We start from the raw sequence: 17,875 nt of genomic DNA, 5'->3' as shown, positions 1-17,875 counted from the left end.
TGGAAAAACCACCCTTACTGGACGTTGCATATGCCTCTCTGTTTTCTGTACTTTTGCCAGAGAAGCCAGGGATCAGAACTTGACACTGCTTGGGCTTTGCAGTCAACCTCATTTGATAATTCATATACAAATCATTTCCAAAATAACTGCCAGTTATTGAAAACAGCATGTTGTAAAGGGTTCTCAATAAACAACATCCCAAGTCGTCTACAGCCTTGAACTTTTTATTGCTTTTAAACAGGCTTTTCATGAAAAAATATTATTCTTTCAGGATCAATTGCATCACTACTTTGTTTCAAATCCTCCGATCCTCAGAGATTATAAAGGAAAATTCTTCATTTTCCACAGAGCTGTCTTGACAGACATGGTTTATAGGCTATTAAAATAACAGCTTTCAAAACCACATGGACATTAACAAAAAAGTACTAGTCTTGTTTTTATAAATAGGGCTGATACTCCAAGACCACTCTCCAGTGAGGGGCTGTGCCTTGTGCAATCTTGCAAGGAGAGCCACCCCCTTGCTTTTAGCAAACTTGGATCTCAGCGCAGGGAGCCACAGGCTCGACGTTCCAGCTGGCTGGTGGAGTGAGATGCAGGACGAGTGGCTGGGAAGTGGGTAGATCTGTTCAGGAGCAGCACCACACCCCAATCCATGTGTCCAGTGAGAGGGAAGGTAAAAAGTAGTTGACATAAACCAGAACGGTCTGACTTCAGTAGCCAAAGGGCTAGTTTGGCATCTTGCACGGGTAGTCCCTAAATTAATTTTCAGCAGCACCAAACCCAAATTTCTGTGTCCGACCCAAGCAGCCACCAGGAGCCCACTGAATGCCTTCAGGCTGCACTCACTGCTGGAGCAGCAGCTTCCCATACCTAGAGGTTAAAAAAAAAAATAATAATTGCTGGACAGGAGCATCCTGAGGAGTGGGTTTGAACCTCAACCCAGACAATTGGCCTTTTTGTTCATCCTACTCAAAAAAAAAGATGAATTGGGTGTGACGGTAGAAATGCAGCTCAGAAGTATGTCCCAAGTCATCACATTGTTTCTTTGCTTGCATTTGAAGCTATTGTAAGCAGTTATTTGTGAGCCTTTATGGTTAATGAGCCTCAGCTACACTGTTGGATCTAAACCATTTACGTGACACCAGTATCACTAAACTTGTTAGCAAGGAAGAAAAAAGCATCAACATGAGCTACGCAGAGATGCAAAGCTTTTCTGCAGAAGTTATCCGGTCAAGAACAATGCAGTATGGTCCAGAGCATTGTATTAGGTGATTTCCTACCCAAAACTTGGACAGTTATTTTTATATCACTTTCCTGTGAGCTTCACTAAGCTTAAGGTTGTTCTTAATTTAACACATTGGTGAAAAGTAAAGAAAATTATTAGTGCCAGCTTCTTTCAAATTCAACAAGCCTGGAACATTGATCAGCAATATTACTTCTCTTTCTGGGAGAGATCATGGAAATTAGGAGACATCTCTTCTCAGAAAGAGCACTCAGGCATTGTGACGGGTTGCCCAGGGAGGTGGCGGTGTCACCATCCCTGGGGGTATTCAAGGAAAGGCTGGACCTGGCGCTTAAGAGATATGGTTTAGTGGGTGACATTGGTAGTAGGGAGATGTTTGGACCAGATGATCTTGGAGGTCTTTTCCAACCTTAGTGATTCTATGGCTGTTGGATGCAGCAGTAATGGGCAACTGACGGTGCATCAGCTCTCAGCGCAGATCAGTGTTATCAGACTCCGCTAGCTGTCATTAGAGCCATTTACTCACTTTTATATCAAGCACTCTCAGGCTTAAACCACGTTCTCAAATAAAATAGAGGAAATAAATTGCACGGGCTATAGCTAAAGCCCAGGGAGGACACGGTAACAGCTTGTACTGACGGATGGACAATTTTATTGCGGCAACCACCCGGCGGTTTGAGCAGGATCGGCCGGGCAGGGGAGCCGCGGAGGGCAGCGGCCTGACACCTTCGCCCCTCCTGCCTTCCCCCCGCGGCTGGCAGGAGGGCAGCAGATCCCAAAACCCGGCTGGGGCCGACCGAGACCCCCGTGAGGGCAGCGCGGGGCCTGTGCCCAAAGCGAAGCCCCGGCCCCCAGCAGCCGCCCGGTGCCGCCCGCCCCGCGGCAGGGGCGGCCTCAGCCCGGGGCCTCCTCCCCGGCCCGGGGCCTCGGAGCGGGGCTCGGCAGGGCGGGGCCCGGCGCTCCCGCTCCGCCCCAGCCCGCCGGAGCCGCGGCGGCCGGGGCCGGACAGGGTAGGGCCGGGCCGGGCCGGGCAGCAGCGCCATGGGGCTGGAGACGGAGAAGGCGGACACCCGCATCTTCATGGACGACGACAACTTCCCGCCGGGCGGCCCCGCGCTGTCCGAGGCGGAGAAGTACGCGGAGGACGAGCAGGACCGGGACCCCCACGGGCTCAACGCCCACCTGCAGGTGGGTCGGGGCGGGCTGGGGCTGGGGCTGGGGCGGGGGCAGGGAGCGGAGCGGGGGCAGCGGCTGACGGCGCCGCTTCTTCTTCCAGCTGGGCTTCGAGGACGTGATCGCCGAGCCCGAGCTGACCCACTCCTTCGACAAGGTCTGGATCTGCAGCCACGCTCTCTTCGAGCTCAGCAAGTACGTGCTCTACAAGCTCCTGAGCCTGCTGCTCGCCGTGCCGCTGGCCCTGGTGGCCGGGATCGTGTTCGCGGTGCTCAGCTGCCTGCACGTCTGGTGAGTGCGCCCCGCTCCGCCTCGGCAAACGGCGGCCAGGTCAACCCGCGCCGCCCGCTTTATATTGCAAGGGAGGGAAGTGAAAACGCTGCTTTCGCGGTGATTCCGCCCCACGCCTTTCTGTGTAAGCTCTTTGGGGCTGAGAGCCTGTTTCACCGTTTCTATAGCACCTCGGCTGGCTCTAGTTATAGTAATGGCCGCTTGTTTTTGTAAACCGGAGTACAGAAGTTGTTAAAACGTGTGGAGGATGAGGCAACAGGCACGAGCTGAAGCACAGAAAGTTTCAGCTGAATATGAGGGGGCACTTCTTTGCTGTGCCCCTTTGCACTGGGACAGGTTGCCCAGAAAAGTTGTGGAGTCTCCTCTGGAGATATTCAAACCCTCCTGGATGCCATCCTGTGCAACGTGCTCTAGGTGACCCTGCTCTGCAGAGGGGTTGGACTACATGATCTTCAGAGGTCCCTTCCAACCTCAGCCATTCTGTGATTCTGTGCTTTAAGTGAAAGACATGGGCAGAAGTATTACCTACACCTGACACCTTCTCAGTAAGGTTACCTCTTCCCTTTTCCTCACAGCTTGAAGAAAGGTTTTGAGGGCCCAGCTTATGCTTTCTTTGCTACTGTCACAAAGTCTGCTGTCACTGCCTTATATCTGGTACATGGCCAGCTCTAGGTGCAGTACCCCAAATCACTTACAAAGCACAGAACCCATTCAGAGCTCAGGAAGGCTGATTCTGATCATGGCCCAGGTTCACAGGTGAATACAGTCGCTCTCCAAGCCAGTAAAGCTGGTGTACTTGAAACAGAAAATACTGGCAAAATACCAGGGAAGAGTATCTTGAACCCAGAAAGGATTGTGGAGAAGGAAGAAAGGCAGGGGAAAGAATGACATTGAGAAGAGAATTGAGAATCCATCAGGCCGCAGAGGAAGGGATGAATGTGGATTATCAATGTCACTCCTGCAGACTAGGATATTCCATATACATAGGTTTTGGCCAAAGTCTCGTTTGACTTGGGTAGTAGTGGAATCATGTTTTCCTTTGGTAAGGAAACAAAATACAATCCAGAAACTGGAAAACAGACTCAAAATAATATAAATACGTTGGATGCATGAACCTCTGATTGCAATCTTTTGGTTGCAGATTTCCCTTTTCCAAAGTGGAATGGACATTTGGGTTGATGACGTTGTTATAAGCCACTTCAAAAACTGATTAACTCAAATTTTGGAGCATGGAGAGTTTGTATAATATCCAGAGGAGTTGTGATCTAATTTAAAGCCACCCACCTGCTACTTCTCTGGTCCTCACACCATTATGGACATCGTATAGTGTGCCCAGACTTTTAGATCTGCCTTTGGTCACTGTGCTGTACTGTACCATGACTGCAAAAGGGTATGGTAGGCAAACAGAATTAAGTAGTGGAGTATCTATGGAATAATTCACTGATACACAATTTATTAAGACTAATAAGTTTTTGTGCTTCCGAATGATCTTGTATCTGTATGTCACAGCCTGGATACACAGACATGAGTCTCACTGAACCAGGACTCAGAGGTCTATTTCTATTTATGCAAGTAGTCCCTAGTGACTCTGTCAGGAACTATGGATTCCCAGAGCATCTGAAATAGAACTGACTGAATGTGGCACTCAATTTTGAAAAGTTGCCCTTGACTTTCTGTGACCACATCTGTTTCCCCACTAACTAATTTTCTTTCCCAGATTCATTGTCAATATGGAGGTGATCTTTCATTTTGATCTTCCTTGCAACTGAATGAGTGTGAAAAAAAATTGCATAGGTCAGGAATGCTATCTGTACCCCCTTGGATCCCACCCAATGCTACAATCCAAAGCCAACACAGTCTAGTCTTCCCACAGACACAACCTGGGTTTGTTCCAACACAAAGGTTGAACACACTGAGCCTATGTTAACTTTTTCTGCAGCTCCCAGCATTCCAGCTATCTTGGGATTAAGGATTTAAAAGTCTCTACATTTGGGAGGGTAGTTCAGGAGCAACAGGTATCAGAGGTATTAAAGGGTCGGGCCATAGGGACCCTAAATACATGGTATTGGCTTCCACATAATCCCAATGGGTCTGGAAAAATAGTAACTCCTTGTTTTATGGGTGAGGGGAAGGGAATTTTGTTGTAAATCTGTCTTCAGCTGTTGAAACGTCATGGGAAAGCTTTGAGCACACCCTTCCACATGGCTGCCTGCAGGAGGGCTTATCAGAGTCTCTGTGCCTCCCTCTGTGCATCCTAACCATTGAGATGATGACGTTGATCAGTTGCAGGGAAACCTTTCCCCAAGGATAAATATGAAACTGCTTCAGTAACAAAAGTCCACAAAAGTCTGACAGCACTCCTCATGCATCAAGGACACTTCATGAGTTGCACCCCCATATCTGATAGTAAATGTTGTCTTTCATCAGCAAAAAGAGCTCTAAAAAAGGAAGCAAGCACATGAGACATCACAGAAAGCAGAAAGAAAACCAAGGAAGAAATATGTAATAATACACCGCAATTTTCATTGTGACCTATAAAAAATGAGCATACTATGGTTCTGTTCTCAAACTGGCTACTTGAGCTGGATTCCATATATACACTGCCTGGTAAACGATAGTAATGGGTCAAAACTGCAATAGGTAGCAGGTTGGTAACCTACGTACAAGCTAATTCAAGGAAGGCTACTTCTCTGCATTGCTTTTCTTTTACTGATGGCTGTCATTCTTGGCATAGACTATACATTCAGAAGTTGTCAGACCAACTTTTAACATCTTTCTGTGAATGTCTGAGCAAACTTTTAAATACAGCCTTAGTCAGAAGCTGTTAAGGTTACTGATTTTTGAATATAAGCAGGACACCTCCGGTTTTCCTGGCAGCCCTTTCAAAGTCATGATCTTTAAGATAGATCAGGGACTAATTCTCGTTCCTAGCCACAAATTTGCAACCTCTTGAAGATTAGCACTTGAACTTCACATACATTTTTTTGTAGTCTTGTTTCAATAGTGTTCTCATATTTATTTATACTGAGAATCAGTGCATCATTTGAGAATCCATAACCTAAGTCTTGGGTCTGAGATGGGCTTTAAAGCATAAGGACTCACTTAGCTTTGTACTCTTGTCATCTGCTAGAGTAGTAGATATTCACAGCTCCTCTTAGCTTGAGCTTCCATTCACAGTGCCAGGGGCATACACACAGAAAAGTAGATAAGGGCATGCACCATCTCTTACCTCATTCTCTATAGGTCCCACTTGTATCACTTTTACTGTCATATTCAACCCTGAATTCATCCCTACTTGCCTGTCTGAAATCAAAAGAAGCTACAGTTCAGCTGTGCCACGAAGGTGGCCTTATGGTCTGGTGTTGTCCTGCTGTATACCCATGTCTTCTGAAAAGGAAGTAGGCAGATGTTGTCTTGCTTCCTTTTTAGTTTTATCTTTACCAGTCTGCCTAGGTCCTGGGATGTACAATGCACTCGTAAGTAGCCCAAGGGTTAATAGGACTCTACAAGAAGCTCTGAAACTGCTAGTCAATACTTAGGAGTCTGTTCACAATACTTGCTTATATCGTAGTGCCATGCAAGGCTTTTAATTCAAAATCATGATGTAGTGCACACACAAACCTGGGGAGCTGGGTAATTTAACCACTGGATGATATAGTATTTGAAAAATAGTATTAAGACATGTCTGGGATTCCATTTTGAAAGACATCACAGGAGCAGATGTGATTCTTCACTTTAAAGCAAGAATTTGAATTAATAGTGAATGACTACTCCAAACACATTACCCAGCTCTATGAAAAGTTGAACTGCCTCCTGAGAAATTGAAAATACCCTTATAAATGAGAATTAAGTTGTTCTTTGCCATTTTGAAGAGGTACTTGGTTCTTGACAATGTTTCATTAGGGAGTAGCAGGAAAAAAAAATAAAATGAGCAAAAGTGAGAAAGGATGATGGGTATAATATCGTAGATGTCATTCCTTGAACCGAAAGAAAAGAAAAAAAAAAGAATAGGGTGGAACAAGGAGGATGATCTGCTCGTTTCAGGTCAACAGCTCCCAAAAGAGGTGACTCCTACTTAGTGAAAGGATGGGTATTTTAAAATATATATACATAGCACAATTCAATGACAGGTCATACAGGTAGTTGAAATACCTAGGCTATGCTTCAGCTTAGATATCAAATCAGATATATATCAGCAGAATATATATCAATATCAGCAGAAGTTTGTTTTTCTTTCCAGTGCTTTACCATGTGGTTATACTAGTAGTACCAAAATTGCAGTAAATGTCAATATCCTTAGGATATACCAACTTTACTTCCACTGGTAGACATTACTCAAGTAGTTACTGTGTCTGTGAGTAGAAGTGTACACAAGAGTAAATCTACAACATTGTAAGTAAAGGCTGTATATGTTAATGCTTATATGATAGGTCACAAAAAAAAGCCTCTAATGGCACTTGGTTATTTATTTTTAAATTGTGCTTGGTCACTCCATGGAACAACATACATACTTACATACATAGATACATATATAGGCATGTATGAATATTACAAAAGTTAGAAAATACTAAGTAGACTGACTTTTATTTAGAAATTGAAAGCTTCATACATTAATTAGTTTTGTTTGCCAGCATGTTTCACATATCCTCCTATGGAGATAGCCTATGGTGTTTTTTGCATGCATTTACCATAAAATTGGATAATAAGTATAAAAAGATTACAGAACATTATCAAAACGTTCATATTTATCGTGTTTAACATTATTGAAAAATTTTGATATCTAGTGCTACATAGATGATCTCTATAGTAGTTACGGGTAGTATGATCACTGCTTTTCCAGCCTTTCCTAATGAACTTCTCATGCGTCACTGCATCCTTCTGTGAAACTTTTGCATAATGTGGTATTTGGTTAGTTTGTGGTTCGTGTGATCCAGTTTATGGAGGATCCAATAGAAACGTAAACTTTTCTGCTTCCCTGCAAATGAGTTAGATTTAAAAAAAAAAGATGCAGGCCAAATTAAATTTAGATGGCAGCAGAGAAGCCGCAGCCTTTGCAAACTAAACCGAAATGGGAAAGGGGTGAAGTCAACAAAAGCTGAGTAGTCATTTCTGGTGTTTTCTCCATGTTGCTTGGAGAAATACCAATTTTTTTCCCTTTCCATTAGTGATGCTTATGAGCTGTGTGCTAACAAGTGAAGCCCTGATTTTATATTCTATAAATTATCTATCCTATATACACTGATACTATACATGATTATAAAACGGTTTACAGGGTTCAGTATAAAACTATGGGTACAGTATTCCAGTAACTCTCACAGTTCTATATAATGTGTATACTACTAGCTGTTTCAGCAGAGACAAAGAAAAAGAGGGTTTTAGAAAAACTATTCTTGTTATAATCCATCCGGGTTAGTTTAGAGTGCAGCACAGACATACTAGTATATGGCTTGCACTGTTGTTAAAAGCTGAGAATCCAGTTAGATAAACATTGAAAATATATTTTTTAATTCTGACACTTTAGGTAAAAACTTTAACTTTTTAAAAACGTACCTTTTTTGTTTGTTTGTTTTCTACACTGTTATTCTGAACAGTACTCACTGGAAATACACAATACATATTTTTCAGACCTGTGATAAAATTAAATACTTCGTCTAATATTTCTTTCATCCCATCCAAAGTCAATGACAGTTCTGCACCAGAATTATGTGGAAGCAAGACTGGGGTCTTAAATTTTGAATGCAACAGTGAACTAGAAGAGTTTATTGTCTTTATCGAAAGAATCTATATCTTCTTCTACCTAACGTAGGAAATACATGTTACATATAGCATGGAGATTTTTGAGAACCTTGTTCTAGTACCACTTCGGTATTACATAAATTATTTATACATTGGATTTGTCTGTACCCATCAAGCTTAGTGAAATGACTAAGGGTTTTGGCCAGTAAGTGATTAAAAAAGGAGAATAACTTACACTAGCATGGTCGTGTATCTCGCATCTGCTGGCCCTGGTGAGCCAGCCATGTGTGCACGCCTGGCTTGCCTCTGGTGTTAGTCTGCTTAGCTCGAGGCACCGCTCATGGCATTGCCTTGGAGTTGGGGCATATGGAGAGCATACACACGTAATTACTACTGCTCAGAAGAGTGGAAGCACACAACGTTCAAGTATGCACCCTGAGTGGAAAAAAGGAAAGAAAAAAAAATAGAGAGAGATCTTTTCCCTGATCAGGAGTTTTGACCTCATTCTACCTTAGTTTCTCACCCATAAGTGAAAAGCTTCATGATATCAACAAGATCCCATATATATGAAGTTTGGCACGTCTCCTACTATGGCAGTTAAATGTAGCTGAACATCACTTTACTGATTCTGTTTATTGGAGCAGCTTCTAACAGTGATGGTAGAATGATGGTAGAATGAATGGTAGATAGAATGATGGTATGTGTGAGAGAGAGACAGAGAAAAGAAACGCCGGAAGAAACATCAGGCAAGGGACAAAAGAATGCGCCAAACAGATCATAAAGAACACTGTTCCCAGTCAATCAAACTGGGGAGTGTGTGGTTTCTGTCAAGCCTCCAGGACCCACACTCCCGACTCCTTAAAGGACATCCCTGTCCTTCACCCGCAGCGGGATGGCAGCGAGGTTGCAGCCCGGTACATACACCATCCCTTCCAGCAGCAGGAAGAGACAGCAAAAGTTGACCCCTGTGAAAGGCATGTCCAAAAATTAGCTCAGTGTTGCCATTTAAGAAGCAGAGACATGATGAGGACTAGCAAGCTGTTGCACACAAACGAGCCCAGCCAGAGGAGCACATATGTCGTGGTGCTTATGCATGGGTAGGCGTGAGGCTGTGAGAGAGCAAAATCTACACAGAATGAGTGCGAGAGTCTAAGATAACATTGCTTAGGGATTTAGAGTCATAAAATCACCTTCCTTTTCCATAAGATCTCACACTTGAGTTTTGTTATCTCGATTTCCCCATGCTGTATCGGCAGTAATCTTACAAATCTACAATTTGTTCTTTTACAGGGTTGTGGTGCCGTTTGTGAGAACCTGTCTCATGGTCTTGCCTTCAGTGCAAACCATATGGAAGAGCCTGACGGATGTTTTCATTGAACCTTTCTTTCATAGCGTGGGCCGATGCTTTGCCATGGTTAATATACGCCTAGATCAAGAGTAAACATCGGGGATGCAACGCTGCTGTAATTGTAGATGGTGTTATACCTCTTCGCTAATGTAACATGCAAGCACTTACCATTCATTCCAAACTGTTAAGATGACAATGGCTGGTTTAAGTGGGAACATGCTATTACTCTAAAACTCATTTATTTTCAGGGAATCGATTTAAGACTAAGTAGGCAGTTTTCATATCTCACTATTTTAACAGCAGAATAAATGTGGAATAAGTTGGCAACACTTTATTTTAATGGTACGTTGATTGCTAGATTACAGGAGAATTCTCTTGGAGGTTTAATTGCCACCACAGTGATAATGATTGGCGCTATTACTATAAATTTGTAAATTAGTAGGCTGGGATACTTCAGGTGAAAATGGTCCCAAGGGTTTCACGTTGACTTTACTGCGATTCCAACAGGGAACATTTTTGGCCCTCACTACGCAGAATGATATACTCAGTCCTTTATTATCCACAGTTAAAATGAATGTGACTAATTGCATAAGCATTCAGAGAAATTAACTGTTGTGTAATTATCCTGTACTGGGGAAAAAGATCCCTGTAAGTTTATCCCTTAAAATAAGGTGTTACCTAATGATTTGGAACATCAACTAATATGTATATTTTATTTAATGAGAAGTTAACTTTGCTGTATATTTTGTACCTTTGTAAATGGCACTTGATCAGCTTTCTTTTAACTATTATTTCTATGGTATTTGAACTCTAACAAACTTATTAGGCAGCCAGAGTAAGACACTGCAAAAATGACTTTAGATAACTAAAATTTCAATTTATAAATTATGCAGATTTTTAAGTGTTGCTGTGCAATTCTAGTATATCCATTATACATAGTTGTGTGTAAAAGAAAAGATTACAAGTTTTTTCATACATGACTATGCAAAAGAGTTGGAAATATCTGTTTATGAGAAATGTTTTTTATTAAAAATGGGCTGTAGTAAATGCAACCCTGCCTATTTCTGTGTATTATCTGCCTGAACATTGTGATATTTTAAATGATAGACACTATGCTGGCACTTTAACTAGGTGGCAAGCTGTTAAACATGTCAAGTAAGTGTAATTGGTATCCTTGTTTAATTCTCCTTATCTATTGACATGACTTCCCATGTTGCTTATTTACTAAAGTCTAACCCATAAAAAAAGCCTTTCTTCGGTCTGCACCTAATAGGGCTTGTAAACAAGAGTAACGGAACAGATGCAGAGATACATTAAAATTACATTAGCCTAGGGTTTATGCTGCTGTTTTCCGGCAATTGCAAAATGTTTGTATGATTTAGAATTTTATTTTCTAAAATAGCATCACAGATTTCTTGTCAAACAAGACAAATAATAAAATAATAAAACATCAGCTTTTTCCTATTTTCAGCTTCATTTTTTCATTTTTTTTCAACTTTTTAAAAAGCTCTTAAAATGCTGAACAGCTTAGAATACTATGCAGTTCTTCCAAAATGTGACATAGGGAAAAGAAGTGTATGAGTGTCGACACAGTTCCACTATTGTCAACTGTATTTAACTTATTTATATCAGAAAATGATGTATCTCTTTGTGTCAAATTAAGCCCAGACAGAATGTTTCTCTGATGCAGGTCTCTCGATGCCGAATTTTGGCTATATTCAAAAAATGCTTAGTTCTTTTTAAGGGCACATGCCTTATTTACAAGTGAACTGCAGAATTTTCTTTTTCTTGCTTATTGGCCTACAGAAGCTAACTAACGATGCATATTTTTGTACATTAAGAACATCTTTGTACATTAAAAACATCTTTTCCATTTGTCATAGAGAGGGATTCATATGGCTTTCAAAAACTGGATCTTAATGACTGGTGCCCACTGAAACTTCTCTGGAGTTCCATCTTCTGCAAGAAGTTAGCTTTCTTTTCAGATGTGCTCTTCAAAAGATCTTTCTTTTGTTAAAAACAGAAACACATCTTTTGGAAATAAAAATTAATCAGGCCAGGCTTGAATTCTTTTGATATTTTTTTTTCTTTTACAAAGTCCAACGATGTTTACAAAGATATTTTTTCACAAAAAATATCCCCATGATGAATTAATTTAAAAAAAAAATAAAAATCAATCAGCACTGGTTCCTGTGACTAAAAGGAGTCCTTTAAAATCTTGAGATCTGAGAGAACTCAGGTGTGAATCCAACCTTGAGACTAGGGCCATTCCCTAGAGAAAAATGTAGCAATTTAGGTCATGTACTACTGGGTGTATGCATTTTTCAGTAGCTTACTGAAGTCAGCTGCCTCTAGCTACCACAGAGAATAAAGTAGAATGATTTCTTACTCCTTGTGTTTTGGGCCTTTCTGTTTGTCATTAATTGGTTCTTTTCACAGTTTCTCTAGCTGTTACTGCTAGGTGTGAATCAGCCCCAGGCAGCTCTGGACTCCAGCACTCCCTGGATTCCATGGATTTGTCACTTCTGACACACTTCACCCAGCTCTTCCACAGCTGATACTGCCCATGGTTTACAGCACTGGTGGACAGCAGGGAGTGAATGGGCGCTGGCTCTCAATTATGTTCTCAAGTGCAGGGATCGGTTCCTTAAGTTCATTTCTAATTCTTTTGAAATGTGAACAAATGATACCAACTGATATCTTAACAACAACTTACAAATAAGAATTTAGGCAAATAGGAGAGTCCAGAAACTTAGTCTCATTGTCTATTACAAATCTAGGAAAATTTGCACCTGATTCAGGCCAGCTACTTTGGACTTTGTGTCCTCTTCCCCTCTGTGGAATGGGGAAAATGTTGTTGCTCTTAGCGAAGGTAAACTTTCCATCATCATGGTAGAGTTGTCAGGGTAAGTAAATAAAAAAATGTGAGATGTTCCAATTCCAACCTGCCTTTTGTTACTGTAGACTTCAGATTCATAATCATGAACTGGAGATTCAGTTCTGCCATGCAAAATGCTTCAGTATTGTGTTTTTCATGGAAGTCACAACTAGCATGCAGACATAACCCCAGATTTGGACCTTTTTTCTTTTAACTCACAACAAAATTTAGCCCACATTCTCATGAGAACTATAAAATCCTTCTATTCTGACTGTAGGACTTCTATATTTATGTCCTATTTTTCTCCACCCTACTTGTTCACCACATAAATTGGCACAAATTCTTAATAGGAACTTTGACGTGTTAGTAAACAAGGAGCCCTTTCCCTCCTACCCAGTAAGGTCACTCAGGCACAGACTGACTGAAATATTCAGAGCATCCCTGCAGCTCTGGGACCTCAGACCACACACTTACATTCAGTGGAAGCCAAAGAATGGTAAGCCCATTATTTTTACAGGGTGTGATCTTTTCCCCCACCTGCAGAGATAAAACTGCCGCTGTTAAGCTGTACTAACTCTCTTTTAAAAATACATGGAAAAAACATGTGTGTTTTTATTTTTTTAATAAAAAGAAAATGCAAACGGAACACGATCAAACTCAGTTGCCTGTTAGTACACTGTGTTCGTGGAGCTCAAGACCTCCAGTGAGCACATTGAACCAGCAGTTCCACATTAAAAACTGAGGTGCTTTCTTCATGCAGGGATTCACAACTGAGGGGTGAATTAATAAGGCTAATTTTAGCCTGGTGACACCAATCTTCCACAGCTTATTTCAACAAAAAGAAAATGTCTTCTGTAGAGGCAATTCAGAGGAGCTAAGAGAGGTTCCTGCTCTGAACCATCCTCCAGAGAAGACTTTCTACTGATTAATTCAAAATGTTTGGTTTGGCTTAGGTCCTTTCCTCTGCTACATAAAAAACTGTATTTCCTCCAAAAAGTTTGCAGGCCATGGAAGCAACTAAAGCTTCATCTTAGTAGTAGGGCAGGCTCTTCTCTGCACATCTGTCTCCTGACTTGAGGCTGGGGTGTTCCACCTGGGTTAAGCATTCAGTTTTGTCTGTTTGGGTTCCCCCTCCAACTGTAAGTGGGGAAAGAAGGGCTCCTTCAGAAGGCATTTAATCAGATCCTACTTTAGATTCGTAGATGGAATAAAATGTAGGGATCCATGCTTCTTTTCCAAGCTTTTGAGGAAAAATTGTTTATTTTTCCATCTGCCTCAGTTCAATTTCAGCTACTTTATCTCCCTACGTACCTACCTCACCTTTATTTTTACATTACACTCTCACAACTCTCACACTGCTACAACTAGAAGCTGGCATTGCCCATGAAACTTTTACATGGCTAAGCTCTGACAAAAAATCACGTAAGCCAAGGGAGTGTTTGAGTGCCACGAGTGAGATGCACTCCAGTCAATATTATGCTAGAACTGGCGGAATGGCACAGAGTGGTGTTGACACCAACCAGTATTCATGGTCCAGCTTGGTATTTGTCAAGGAATTTGATACCGAAAAGGGTTGAGAAAAGAGCTGCTCGAATGGCTCAATGTCTGGAAAACTTACATTCAACTGTCAGAAATAAAGCTTTCGAGCCATGTGCCTCACCAGCCGAGACAGTTACAAGCTGTCTCAATCGAGACCTACAGGGACTAGCTCTAATAAAAAATGTACACACCTACAGCAGGATTGAGATGCGAGTCAGGCATTTAAATCCAAAACTGTAATCCCTGCCCAGATGCCACCCAGCCAGGAACATGTCTAAACCCAGAAGGCACCTCCCTTTCGTGTAACCTTCCCTCAGTACCTAGAGTTTTATTTTGGTCATGCCTAGAACTGCCTTTGTTTGAGCAACTTTGTAGCTCACCCTCATCTAAGAGAAGTACCCCAAAATAAGGGAAGAGAATGCCCTTGTCCCCTGAAAATACACTGACGGCACACCAGCAGAATGGGGCACTTCCCAAAATACGTTTTCCCAGGAGTCCAAATGCATTAGCACGCCTCAGATAGGCAAAAATTGATCTCAGGTCTCTCACGTGTTGGATTACACTTCTAGCCCTCAGGCTGCTGTGCAGCGTGCTGTGGCAGCAGTGCCTCCGTGTAAAAGGAAATCACTCACTGCTGGAGGCTACAAGAAGAAAGGAATGGGGAGGCAGGCAGCTCACCGTCTCTCCTGGGGAAACTACTTCTTGTACACAAGGAACAAATGGGTCAAATAACAAGAAAGCGACGCCCCATATACTGGACCTATATACTGGTGGCACCTCAGTCGGAGTATTCCGATGCAGTGAGTTCTGATTTGAAGCACGGAAAGCCTCCAGAGAGCGGGGACAGAAGGATCACCATGAATCCTGTAGGACTACGGGTCTGTAAATCAGGGAAACAGCAGAACACCGGGCTGCACTTTAAACCCATCCCAATGCTTATCATCATGCAGCAGGGTAAGCAGAGCATTCACAGCTGATAAAAGCTCACTACCTATACTTCTGGCAGCTCAGGCTTTCATCCAGCAAAACGTCCAAAAATGCACATAAAAGGATGCACTTAAGCAGCTGAACAGAAGACACTAAAAACACAGCGATCTTCCTCTCCCAAGCCTCAGGTCTTTAAGCGCCCTGTGTGAGGAAGTCTGCTTGTTGGCAGCCTGTTATCTGACAGCCTAGCTGCTGCTGAAGCTGTACGTAAAGAATACAGCTTCTCAGGGCTGATTCTGATCTTGCTGACATTGCAATATATCAGGAGTATTGCTAATACCATAACTGGAATAATTACACAACTTTAAAAGGCAGGGAGAGGGAGGGAGCGGAGTGAGAGGCAGCGTTTGATACCAGACAAAGACACTCAGTGAGCAGTCATGCACATTCAGTTCAGCTTTGTGACTCATTTTCTGACACTATTTTTTTTTTTTTGAGGAATTTTCTCCAATCCCTTTTTTTACGCTGTTTTTTTTGGGAAGAAATGTTTCCTACCAGTACCAAGGCTTTTCTTCTCTCAGTGCTCACACCTTGCACGCTCTCTGCTCCATGTTTACAGCCAGTTCTCAGGGTGATCCTGAGGTCTGAAAGTTCAGTTAAAGCAAAACTTCAGAGCATAATTTTATTTATTTTTTAATTAGGTATGAAATGCCTAGGCTTGATGTGATGGAAAAAGAAGAAAGGCAGTGAGGTGGCCAGCTGAACAGCATATATTCCTGGTCAAGAGCTGACCGGGGCTGCCGAGGCACAGCAAAGCTCAACGAGAAGGCTAGTTGGGTGGCATCTGCAAGGCCAGCTTGGGTGCCCGCAATCCCTGGCAATGTTAGGCCACCCCTGGATGATCCATGCACAGTAAGTAAGAGGGGATGTCTTCTGCTCTTTCAGAAGCCCCCTGCAAGCCTTTCCTGTGCCCTTCCCAGATGAGCTATACTGTTCCTCCGTGTGTAAGCACAGCTCCTTGCAGAGCTCCAGCACTCACCGCTGCCAAGTCTCTGGGTGTGAAGTTTGTGTGCAGTTCTCATGCACCAGTGCTAGAGGCAGTGGGCCACGGCTTTACCACGATCCATCTTTGCAGATGTAACTTCCTCACTCTTACAGCTTGTTCGTACCCATGCCGTTTTCTCTGCAGGATGTCTTCTTGGTGGTCAAGCTCAAGCGAGCACTTCCAGGGTTCATAAGGTGTAATAGCTCATTTCAGCTTGTAAGCAGCCTCTCTGGGATTCATCCCATGAGGTCTGTATGTTCCACCAGCTTCCCCTATTCTTCTAGCTGCGGTGGTGTTGTGTGATTCAGAAATTTCTTTTAAAGGGCATTGAAGTTCTGCAGAAACCGTCCCAGGAGCAATTCAGTGTTTCAAGTTAACAAATGTATCTCCTATTCTTAGTCGTCCCTGAGATATGCAGTAAGACTGAACAACGGGTCAAAATCTGATGTATGTGCAGGACACTGACTGGGCATGAAACTTTCCCAGAAATGAAAACCAGAACAGTTTATTGTTTGTTTTAATGATTGGTTTTGTTTTGTTTTCAGATTTGAAAAAATCCAGAGACTACGTCTTTCGATCCATACATTTGATTTTGTGCACGCATTGAAATGTTTGGACAGCCACAGATACTTTAATGATGGCCCAAGTGAATTACTGCATCGATAAAAAAGTTACTTTTAAAAATGACAACTAACTTGGAAAGCTGGAAAACATCGACCCGAAGTTCTAAATTTTGTGAACAGAAACTCTCGAAGCTCACAATTTACTGATGCCCGTACCAGTAATGCACAGCCCTGTGGACCGCATTTTCAGCAGGTGCATTTATTAGCATGAAGTCGCCTGCATCCACCTCGGCCACTAGTCCTTTTGATTCGTTTCTCGAACTGCCACAGCTAAATATACAGCTGTCAAGATCGTTCTACTTCTGTTGCTGCAATTCTGTGCTAAACGGCACAAGGTCGCTGCCTTTCTGTTAGCGTTATAAACCTTACACCACCGTCTGATTTCTTAATGGAAAACCGATGGTTGCAAACATAAAAAAAAAAAAAAAAGAGCTAAATATAACTCGGGAGTTTACAGCTGTACAGTGCCATTGCATCTGTAACCTGGGCTGTCTGGAACTCGGTGATGAATCCTTGTAGCGTTTATGCCTGTGTATGCCCCCGGACTTACAAAGGGCCTGGAGAGCAGAGCGTGGCAAACGTGGGTGTCCCTCCAAGGCTCTTCAGAAGCAAAGCCCCGGTGGTTAATGTGCAGGGCAGACACGCAAAGGGTCAGTCTCCTCCCAGGAAAAACACCGTGCCGTTCAAGTGCAGGACTGCTAACTATTTGCAGAGCTCTGAAATGAACCAGTTGAGAAAATCACTTTTTCTTCAGCCCGAGGATGTCCCGAGTTTCCGCAACTGTTCCTGGGGCGACCGGGACCGTGCGTAAGCTGTGTGCGAGCTGTGTGTAACCGTGTGTAACCGTGTGTAACCGTGTGTAAGCGTGTGTAAGCGGCTGTCAGAGGCGGCGGGGAGGGGGGATCGCCCCGCGAAGCGACACCGCTCGGCTTTCCCACTCCTCGCCTCTTCCCCCCCCCCCCCCCCCCCCCACTGCCGCAGGGGTCCCGGGGCAGGGTCCCCGTCCCCGTGTCGCTGTCCCCGCCGCTGTCCCCGTCCCCTCGGGGGGCCGAGGCAGGCAGGTTGCCGGCTC

At 43.1% G+C, this 17,875-nt stretch overlaps 1 protein-coding gene across 1 annotated transcript; it reads left to right on the top strand.

Annotated features, from left to right (window-relative positions):
- Positions 1 to 2,168: 2,168 nt before the first annotated feature.
- On the top strand, positions 2,169 to 11,255 carry CAV2 (caveolin 2). Its single transcript, XM_083800163.1, has 3 exons — positions 2,169 to 2,431; positions 2,520 to 2,707; positions 9,734 to 11,255. Exons 1-3 carry the CDS (start codon positions 2,285 to 2,287, stop codon positions 9,882 to 9,884), a joined length of 486 nt encoding a protein of 161 aa, XP_083656289.1. The 5' UTR covers positions 2,169 to 2,284; the 3' UTR covers positions 9,885 to 11,255.
- Positions 11,256 to 17,875: the final 6,620 nt, after the last annotated feature.

This window comes from Anser anser, assembly GCF_964211835.1.
Source record: "Anser anser genome assembly, chromosome: 1".
NCBI classification, from domain to species: Eukaryota; Metazoa; Chordata; class Aves; order Anseriformes; family Anatidae; genus Anser; species Anser anser.
This window is presented reverse-complemented; position numbering and strand designations above follow the sequence as displayed.

What these genes read in the sequence shown, in the direction of transcription:
- CAV2 (XM_083800163.1), top strand. Translation starts at nt 2,285, where the DNA reads ATGGGGCTGGAGACGGAGAAGGCGGACACCCGCATCTTCATGGACGAC. An exon ending in GGCTCAACGCCCACCTGCAG is followed by an intron (nt 2,432 to 2,519) that starts GTGGGTCGGGGC and finishes TTCTTCTTCCAG; the next exon opens with CTGGGCTTCGAGGACGTGAT. An exon ending in CTCAGCTGCCTGCACGTCTG is followed by an intron (nt 2,708 to 9,733) that starts GTGAGTGCGCCC and finishes GTTCTTTTACAG; the next exon opens with GGTTGTGGTGCCGTTTGTGA.